At 50.6% G+C, this 10,063-nt stretch overlaps 1 protein-coding gene across 1 annotated transcript; it reads left to right on the top strand.

The window, feature by feature from the left end:
- Window positions 1-81: 81 nt before the first annotated feature.
- On the top strand, window positions 82-8,802 carry FOXRED2 (FAD dependent oxidoreductase domain containing 2). Its single transcript, XM_026868487.1, has 8 exons — window positions 82-1,087; window positions 2,542-2,793; window positions 3,275-3,544; window positions 4,271-4,437; window positions 5,093-5,258; window positions 5,769-6,010; window positions 6,907-7,077; window positions 7,785-8,802. The coding sequence occupies exons 1-8, from the start codon at window positions 564-566 to the stop codon at window positions 8,048-8,050; spliced, it is 2,058 nt and encodes a 685-aa protein (XP_026724288.1). The 5' UTR covers window positions 82-563; the 3' UTR covers window positions 8,051-8,802.
- Window positions 8,803-10,063: the final 1,261 nt, after the last annotated feature.

Here is a 10,063-nt window from a genome sequence, read left to right as displayed (position 1 = left end):
GCCTCGCGCTGCCCCCCGCGCCAGCGGCGCCGCGCATCACGTGCGGAGCCTCGCGGCCGCCGGCCACACCCCATGCGCCATTAAGCGCGGGGGGGGGAAGGGGGAGGCATCGGGGCCGAGACAGGTGCCGATTGGCAAGGGTAGCGCGGGGCACCCCATCTCCCATTGGCTGATGGGATTGCACCTCGCTTCCCATTGGCTGCTGGGGCACAGAGGCACTGTGGGGGCTCACAGCCATTAGCCCACAGGTGCTGCCCCCCTTCCCACTTGGTGGGCCCCACGCTCGCTGCGGTTGGCTCGGGTGGGGGGCCGCTGTGTGCCCATTGGCTGGAAGACCTGGGACCCCTTTTGCGATTGGCTGGTAGAGGGAGTGGGGCTCTGCCCAAACAGCCCCACCCTGACCTGGGGCCCTTGGGGCATCATGGTGGCTGGGCCTGGGCCTGGGCAGGCAGGGGCTGGCCAGGCTGGGAGCCTCTTACCAGGAGGCCTCTGTCTACCAGAGCTTCTTGTCCATTGTGACACCTGGTCCTCTCCCCTGCAGGGGTGGCCATCCCAGTGCCACCATGGCCCCAGTAGTCTGCGGGATGCTTCTGGGGCTGACACTGTATGCTGGCCACCTGTGTGCGGTGTTTGCTGCTGACTTCCTCTACCATGACTACTGTGTCATTGGGGCCGGCCCCTCGGGCTTACAGGCAGCCTATTTCCTCCAGCGAGCTGGCCGGGACTACGTCATCTTCGAGCGGAGCCACACTCCCGGCAGCTTCTTCGCCCTCTACCCTCGCCATCGCAAGCTCATCAGCATCAACAAGCGTTACACAGGCAAATCCAACAGCGAGTTCAACCTCCGCCATGACTGGAACTCACTCCTTAGCCACGACCGCCGACTGCTTTTCCAACGTTACTCCCGTGACTTCTTCCCTGATGCTGACGCGATGGTCCGTTATCTGGAGGACTTTGCTTCCCTGCTGAAGCTGCGAGTTCAGTACAACACGGCCATTGTCCACGTGATGCTGGAGAAAGACAGACAGGCCTGGAATGGCCACTACTTCCTCCTGACTGACCAGGACAGGCAGAACTACAAGTGCAGGTAATAGGTGAACCCAGGGCTACCCTTGCTGCTCTCCACAGGAATCTTCAGTGTCACAAAATCGCAGAATAAGTTAGGTTGAAAAAGACCCATAAGGGTCATTTTGTCCAAGCCCCCTGCCCAAAGCAGGGCCAGTGATGTCAGGTTGCTCAGAGTCTTGCCCTGCTGAGGCATGAGTATCTCCAGGAATGGAGATTTCACAGCCTCTTAGAGCCTTAACCACTGTCACAGGGGAAAAACGTTTTGTAGGGATCAGCGGGGTTGGTGGGTGGAGTAACTGCTCCTGGGAAAGCATTGCCTTTTGTGAGTGGTGTTATGACTTAGGTGAGGAGCTGACAGGGCAGACACAAACTGGATGTGATTTCCATCACTGCAGGTTCCAATCTTGATAGGTAAACTTGAAATCACTTTTGTTTTATCACTAGATGATTGTTCTCTGTGAAAAAAGTAACTCAGTTGTACTTGTAGCCACTGCCGCCTTTATTACAAACTCAAGTGAGTCAGTGCAGAGACACCTCACTTCTGTTAACCCACATGTGCTTATAATTATGCCCCGGCCAAACTGAAGCCCTGGGCTAGCACAGAGCTGGCAGGGGGGAACCAGAGGAAAGTGGGGCTGCTTCAGTAGAGGGAGATGACTGTCAGAAATTACTCTCCAGGCTGCTGGTCCCTCAGTTCCTCTTCCCCTTGTCATACTTCTGTGTGTGTAGCCCATACTGCCACTGAGCTACATTCATAAAAACCTAGAAGTTACTTGTGTGAATATATGGAGTATATTTCTCACTTCTGAGAACCTCAGCTCTACAACAGCAGGTCGTGCTAGATGTCACTTGGAGGTGTGCTGTCTGGCAAGCTTGGAGGGCACAGGAGGCAATCTCAGACACTCACACACTGCAAGTGAGTTGCTCTCTGGAGCTGCATGAGTAGGGCTGGGACAGCAGACAGTGCTGCTAGCTTTGGCTAGTCACAAACATTTCCGTAAGGTACCAGTAAAAGTTCTTATGGAGCAATGTAAAAAGATTACTGTACTTAATTTTGGTGTTAACAATTAGGGATGTTGCTAACATGTTTTTAGGGCTAGGAGTTACATTTTAAAATATCAAAAACATTTTCTATCCCTCTTAAAAATTGCTTTTGTTCTGCTGTACTAAAAGGCAACACAAATTTTAAATCAAAGTAATTTTTTATGCAACATACAATCAACCTGTGAAACTTTAATATTATATATATCATCAGTGAGTACATGGGAGTAGTATTTGCATATTCATGAACAACAGAAGGAGAGAGATATGTACAGCACCCACACTGACATTTACTATATATAAAGATGTTCCTAGTCATCTTTGTTGGCCTGAGGGTAGGGAAGAGGGGAGCAGGTTATTAGGTGAAGTTGGGGAGAGGCGGCCCTATTCCCATAACTCAGGCATTCCCTAGTGCTATCCCTGTTTTTGCAGCTCTTTGTTGGTTGCCACTGGGACATGGGTCCCCAACGTGGTAAACTTTCCTGGCTCAGAATATGTCGAGGGTTACGAGACTGTGTCCATCAACCCGGAGGATTTTGCTGGCCAAACTGTGTTGATCTTGGGCCGAGGGAACTCAGCCTTTGAGACAGCAGAGAACATTCTGGGTGTCACGAATTTCATCCACATGGTGAGCCGGTCCCGCGTGCGCCTTTCATGGGCCACCCACTACGTCGGGGATCTGAGGTAGGAAACTGCTCGTTTTCCTCTTTCTAATACAGCTGGAGTACAAACAAGAAGAATCGCTTCTTGCCCAGGCGATGAGCCACAGTGACACAGGAGGTGCTGTGGTCCTGTGGGCTGCAGAGGAAACACAAGGCTTTCTCTCTTTAGGTTCTTGATTTAAAGCAGTCCAGGCTGCAGTTATTGAACGCAGGAGCTAGATGAGAGCGCTTCAGGGTCTGTGTGAATTAGGGAAACGTCCCCTTGGAAACTATCATTAAAAAGTGCTGGCTTCCAAGTCGTTTCCTTGCTTGCAATCACAGAGGAGAGTTGAGAGGTTGACTACGTCCTGCAAGAGCATCGAGGGTGTTACCTGTGCTGTTCCTGTGAGCCCTGAGGCTCTGGGAATAACCTTTGCACTGAAGGGAAGTGTGGGATGCCTGGTAAAGGTGTCCCATTTTCAGCAGCTGAGACAACCCTTCTTACATTCTCCTTTTTTTCACAGAGCAATTAACAACGGCCTGCTGGACACCTACCAGCTGAAGTCTCTGGATGGGCTTCTGGAGGGTGACCTGGAAGATCTGGCAATTGTCAAGGACAAGAAAGGGAAGCTGCACATCACGCTCCGGTTCTACCTGGAGAACAGGAACACCAGCGGAGGCATTGATTCCATCACCCTCCCACAGGATGAACTGGATAATTTTGCCACCCGTGCACCTTATGACCGTGTCATCCGCTGCCTGGGCTGGAAGTTTGACTTCTCTATCTACAACAGGTGAGGGAGAACCAGGGTCTCCAGGGAAGCAGGTATATAAGTAAAGGCCCTGAGTAGGGAGGAAGGGGTCCTCTCCTGGCAGCACTGCCTAGACCTCCACGTGCTCTGAGCTACCTGGTGCTGCACAGTCCTTTGTTTACCCTGCAGCTGTGGCTTTGTCCCTGTGGGAACATGTGTGCCACTGCCCTCTGACCAGCAGACTCTAGGGATGAGCAGATGGCAGTGTTGGGACACAAATGGCACGTGGGTGACACAGAAAAACTTGCGCATTTAGAACTTAACATCCTGACCTGCCAGATCACATGGAGAGGGCTAGCAATGTTTTCGTGTTTTGCAGGTGGTTTTGTGGGGTTTTTTTGGAATGAGGTTGGTACAGGTACAGATCACTACAGAAAGGTTTTGTCCTTTTCCCCTGAGGACGCAACCTTCACACAACCTTGGTTTGTCTCCTAGTACATCCTGCAGTTGAAAATGATACTACTAACTTCACTGTCTTCCAAAATTCACTGTCAGTGGCTCAGGCAGGAATTTGATCTTGTCTAGAGCTGCCTTGAGATGAGCACCTTTGGCTTCTGGAAGATCCTTGTTGTAGTAGTAAATCCCACTGAAGGCAGTGGGGGAATGAAGCTGTGCAGTGGCTGCAATACAGTGTGTGCCTTATCAGAAACTTTTTATTTTTCCACCTCTGCCGTTCCTGACAGCCTGCTCTTCTCTTTTGCACGTCAGATCCCTTAGAATGATGCCAGGAAAAGGGAATAAAAAGAAGTATCCTCAGATCAAACCCAGCTACGAGTCCAGAGGCACTCGGGGGCTCTTTGTTATTGGCACTGCTAGCCATTCTGTTGACTTCAGGAAATCTGCTGGGGGATTCATTCATGGATTCCGGTATACAAGTGAGTACTGGGGTGTACAGAAAGGGCAGAGATGGGAATTGTTCTTCCCTTCAAAGGAACAATTGATTGCTTACTGCTGGAAAGAGATCACCTCTAGTCCTGTGCTGACAGCAAGAACAGCAAAACACAGCCAGGCTGCAGCTGCATTGTCTGAAGTGGAAGAGAAGTGACTTGGGGTCATATCTGAAGTTTTTAGTTGTCTGTCTTTATTTTGTCTTGTATCTCTCTTGCCCATTGTCTCTTATTTATGTAACGCAATAGAATTCCCCCTGCCAGATGCTCTGCATTGTGACAGGCTGTGGGTGAGAGGTCTGTGCTCTGGTATTAAAACCCAGCAGCTTTGGGCAGTAGAGAGAATTTCTGTCTTACATGCGTGTGCCCATCCTTATCATTAAAGGACTGCTCAGAAGTAATGAACCATACCCAAGGACCCCCACCCCCTCACCAACCACTTAGCATCACATCAGCTTTCAGCGGGCATCTCCACTGCAGTTCCTGGTGATTGGGGTGGGAGATCCTGAGCACGGATGAGCTGTAAAGCTTATTTATTGTGTCCTGCCAGTATCTGTGTGTGCTGCAGCAGAGCAATTGGATTTCTTAAAAGCATAACCTTGGATTTTTAAATAAGCTGTCTTTGTTTCTCTCAATGTTTTAGCTCGTGCAGTCCACCGCCTATTGGAAAACCGTCACCATGGTGTCCCCTGGCCATCCACAGTCTACCCTATTACACAGCTGACCAATTCCATCATTAAGCGGGTGAATGAAGCCTCGGGCCTCTACCAGATGTTCAGTGTCCTGGCTGACATCATACTGCTGAGAGAGTGAGTGAGTAATTATTCCCAATACTGCATCATTTCATTCCCTTTTCTTTACCCTTGCTTCCCATTGTACCATCACACAAATGGCTCTGTTACTGCTTAGGGACGTTACCGTCACATAGGCAGCCACCTCAAAACCTATACCACTGCCACACCTGGTGCCAGTATGCCTAATTCTGCCAATTACGTCTCTCTCTTAAAGGGCAGATATGGTCCAGACCTTCCCTCTAGGCTCAGAGATGTAGTACCCTTTTACTGTCCCCAGGGAAAAGCTTTCCTTGAGCAGTGCAAATGTAGAGAGGAACCCCATAACCCAGGAAAATAATGGAGTCTTGTAACAGTATCTGCAGCATTCATAAGGTCTGTGTTGAGTTCAGCCCAGATCTGTCATGTCCAAAAATAATTATCATCTGATGGCTCTCTGACATTAGCCTCAACCAGCTGAGGGGGTGTTGGATCCCAGCTGGCTTTTCTCTGGTAAAAAGGTCTGATGGTTGTGGTTGCAATTCACAGGAATGCCACAGCATTTGAATACCTGGAAGAGTACCCGGTTGGAGTCCTGGCTGAGCTGGAAATGCAGACAGGGAGAAAGGCTCCCAGTGGACTGTTTGTCATCATCATGGAATATGGGAGGAATTTCTCTGGGGCTGACAAGGATGTCTTCTACTACAACCGAGCTGTGGGAGAGGCACAGCATGCCTGGCAATCCAACTTTTTGCACCCTGTTATTTACTTTTACAAACAGCTCCCAACAGGTAGGCTTTCCTGCCTGTCTCTGCTAATTATCTGATGTGAGCAAAATGGAGAGTGATGAAGATATTTCAAAGCCAAAGAGGGGGGCGGGTACCTGAAGGCATTGCACACTCTTCTCCACTTCCTTCATGTCCATCCTCTAGCGCACCCGCCACCACTGTGTGAGCTGAAAAAAAGGCTGAGAGTTAGCAAGAAGTTTCCATTGGTCAGACTGATACAGGGGGTGGGGGGTGGGTGTTGGGGGGTGTGTGTCATAATACTTCACATCTGAGAACAGGAACAAACAGACATGCTGAGAACTTCCCCATTCCCCAAAAGGAGAACTTTGCTTCCCTTTGGCTGGCACCCTGCATGTGTTTTACAGAGTCCTGGCAGATGAGGCTGAGTTGTTCAGTGTTACCAGCACAAGAAAACTGCTCTCTGTGGCTAGCCCAGGTCTGAGAGGTCACGCAGTGTTAGAGGCAGCCAAAGGCAAGGGTTTGGAGATGAGTGTTATACCCAGCAAACAAACACACTCAGAATAGATTCCCTTGGGAAATGAGTGTGCTGAGTCTTCATCTCCAGAAACCTAGGGTCAGTGTCCAGCCTGCCTTATACAGAAAGAAGCGATGGGGTAGCATCATTAAAGCTTCAGTGCAGCTCAGCCTGTCTGGCAGCCCCTGCCCAGGGGGAACAGGAGTGAAATGACAGGAAGTGCTGCAAGCAGGGACAAGGGGCAGCTGTGCAGTGGCAGGGCTGTCGAGAACAGAGCTAGTGGAGGGGATTGCAAATGAAAGTAAGATAGGGATTAAAAGGTCAGGACAAAAGCTCAAACAGCTGTCCTAGCTGCTTTCCACTCCCCAAGCTCTTTTTAATGACATTTTGATACTGAGAGATTCACTTAACTTTCTCTCGGCAGAGCGTGAGATGAGACTTCAGCACCCAGATTGGCCTCTCCCCCACCCAGATGCTATCCATCACATTGTGGAGGACTTCCTGACAGACTGGACGGCCCCTAATGCTCACATCCTGCCGCTGAGGCGGTTTTTGGAGAACTGCCTCAGCACTGACCTGCGCAATTTCTTTGCAGGTAATTTGAGCATAGGGTCGAGGAGGGATGTGAGGGACAAGCGACAGGAGCAATCTCTTCTGCAAATAGCTGAGATCTCCCTGTGGCGAGCTGGTGGTCTCATCGTCAGTCACACCTCTCTGATGCACTCCCACAGACAATAAAAAGTGCTGGTGCTCTGTGTATGTTCCTAAATAGCCTTTGCTCTTGCTCATCACCAGAAAGAGACTGCCCCAGAGTATGAGGTTGGGTTCAGTCCCTTTTCTAGCTGCGCCTTTCCTTCCTCCTCCATGATCTGAACATTCCTTTGTGCCATCGGGTACCAGATCTCTTTTCATGTACTGATGATGGGATTGCTTTCCCCTGGGAAATGGGAGTGCTGGGATGTGAGAGCTGGAGAGCCTCTACTGCCTCCCTTCCTGGTCTGAAGACTGGTCTGGGAACTTCCTGCGGGAACCCCATGTGGCACACCGAAGGAAGCAAGTGGTGTGAAGAAGATGCCAGAGAGCTGCAAGCTCAAATCCAGCTCCTTTTCTTCTCAGAGACAGACTGGAGATCCTACCCTGTACCTCCTGAGCTCTGCAGAATTAAGTCGATTACTCTGCCGCCATCCAGGGCAGAGGGGCATCTGGGAAACCAGTCGCCTTCTCTCATCCTTTTTGCGTTTTGTTTTGAGTTTATGGGAATTTTTCTCTGCTGAGTCTGATTTTTGATCCTTTCCCCTGCAGAGTCCTGTTTCCTGTTTGCCTTCACCCATCAGAAGCTCCCTCCCTTCTGTCGTCAGGGGTACATGAGACTGCAAGGGCTCGTGGGGAGCGAGGGGCTCCGGCGCCACGCAGCAGAAGCTGGCCTGCTGGAGGATTACACTCTCTCAGACTTTTTGGGTGACAGAACCCCTGACAACCACAAAGGGTCACAGGACCGGCTGCTGAGAGATCACGTGATACCAGTTCGTCCACTGCAGCATCTTGTTTATGCCAAGGATGAGCTTTAACCTTTCTCAATCCACGCTGAAATCCATAGGTGCTGTTGTGACAAGATTGTAACAGAGATCCACAGCAGGATTCTGTCTTTTCCCGTGCACCTTTTCCATCCCCATGCCTTCCACTGATCATGAGTTGCCAAAGACCTGCTCAGATCTTGCTGTTACAAAGAGGACCAACGTGCTCTGAAGGATAAGCAAGGGGCCAAAATCCAGTGATGCTGAGGCTCCCCCATTGTCCTTGCAGAGTTCAGAGTTGCCTGAAGGTGATGTTTGTGTTCATCTTGCAGACCAGTATCTGCAGCGACATCCAGGGGTCACAGAAGAGAGTGCAGGAACGCCTAGATAAATTACAAAGTCACGTCTCTCTTCAGAGGTAATCTGCTCGCACCTTCTGGAAGCCCGGTGCAAGCTCTCTGGTCCCTGGGTGCCATACATTGCATATACTTAAAAGTTTGTTTGTGTTCCGAATCCCGTGTGGTACTCCAGGCAAACTTGCTGATATTTTTCCTGCATTTGAGTTAGGGCAGTTCAGAGTGGAGAGGGGTGTTTTTTAGGTACTGTATAGGTTGGATAATTTGTCATTTCCTGGAGAGCACTACAAGGGACACTTCCCTCCACGAAGGATAAGTAGCTTGCCTGGAATGCCTGAGACACAGAGACTTACACTGAGTTTGGCTCCACTGTCCTCACATTTTTCTTCTCCTGTACCAAGCAGCCTGAAAGGTTAGCCCCTGTCTTTTATAAAAGCATGGCCAATATTTCTCCTATTTGCACTATGTCCCATCAAGAGAAAGTTTTGGGTTGACTTTGATGTTGTTAAAATGCTTGTTCTCTATTTTATTCCCCTCAGTCACCTTGAGATCTTCCCAGCATTGACTGGGAGGCTGTTTGCCCTTTATATTTCCCTCTTGTCAGCCACATGTATTTGTCCATCATCTCCCGGTGGGCTCCTTCCACAGCACCAGACTTGCAAAGCAAGAGCAGTTTTGATCCTCACCTTATGATATCCCTGTGATTTCTAGGAAATAGAGGGGGGGCAAGAGAGAACAGGATTTTACTTCCACACATGTTTTCTAACCCCTTAGTACCTAGAAAAATAAACCCCTCTGCACTTGTGCTTCCTGATACCCCAGACTGAAAAGGGGGGGTGGGGTGTGTGTACCTACATGTACATAAAACTCCTCCAGTCCTTCAAGTTGAGCTGCTGCTTCATGCTAGGAGAGGCTAGGGAGCAGAAGAGGTGCAGGAGGTGACAGATATGTTCTTGCTCCTCTCTAGGAGTACTAGGCTACACTGCTGATGCTGCTGGAAAACCTTATGTGTACACATGCAGCTGGAAAGGGCAAGCAATCACCTTCTTGGCTGGCGTTGATCACCATCCTTCTGTGGGCTTTGCCCCCACTCCAAGGCCAGGCTGGGAATGACTCTTGTGGCCAGTAGTTGCCTGGGTGGTGTCACTACTTTCTACATCCTTGGTGCCGCAGGCTTTTTATTTTGGGAGTGTCCAGGGGAAGAAAAAGGCCTGTGACTGAATTGGGTTGAGTGGTTGTCACTAAGAGCCTGTCCCATTTGTTCCCTGTCCGTGCCTCCCTGCTATACCTACGGGCACACACTTTCTCCAGATGTTTCCTCTTCCATCCTCCAATTCCAAGAGAAGATCTGCAGACTGTATGTCACAGTATGTGTGTTGCCTTAAGTGGTGATTCCCCTTCAAAAAGCAATGTATCTCCTGGCATGCTCCACGCCCGGCTCCCAGGGCTGGATCAGCTTTGCTGCCACTGGCTTCCAGCGGGTCCTGGGGATCTGCACCCCCACGGGAGCCGCACTCCACCCTGCGTGTGCTCCTGGGCGAGCGGTGCCTTTTCAGCCTCACTTCGGCAGGGCCCGGTTCCCCCGGAGCGGGCAGGGCGTGGAACGCCGGCTCTTAGTCATTTTCCATCGGGCATTGCGGTTAGACCGGCCGTGGGGGTGCGGGTCGGCGTCGGTGCCCCGCCCGTTACACGTCGTGTCCCGGGGCCGGGC

Source organism: Athene cunicularia (assembly GCF_003259725.1).
Source record: "Athene cunicularia isolate RWA chromosome 1 unlocalized genomic scaffold, athCun1 chr1_part2, whole genome shotgun sequence".
NCBI lineage: Eukaryota > Metazoa > Chordata > Aves > Strigiformes > Strigidae > Athene > Athene cunicularia.
Note: the sequence above shows the minus strand (reverse complement) of the source record. Positions and strands in the feature narration are given on the sequence as shown.

What these genes read in the sequence shown, in the direction of transcription:
- FOXRED2 (XM_026868487.1), top strand. Translation starts at nt 564, where the DNA reads ATGGCCCCAGTAGTCTGCGGGATGCTTCTGGGGCTGACACTGTATGCT. An exon ending in GACTTCTCTATCTACAACAG is followed by an intron (nt 3,545 to 4,270) that starts GTGAGGGAGAAC and finishes TTTGCACGTCAG; the next exon opens with ATCCCTTAGAATGATGCCAG. An exon ending in GACATCATACTGCTGAGAGA is followed by an intron (nt 5,259 to 5,768) that starts GTGAGTGAGTAA and finishes TGCAATTCACAG; the next exon opens with GAATGCCACAGCATTTGAAT.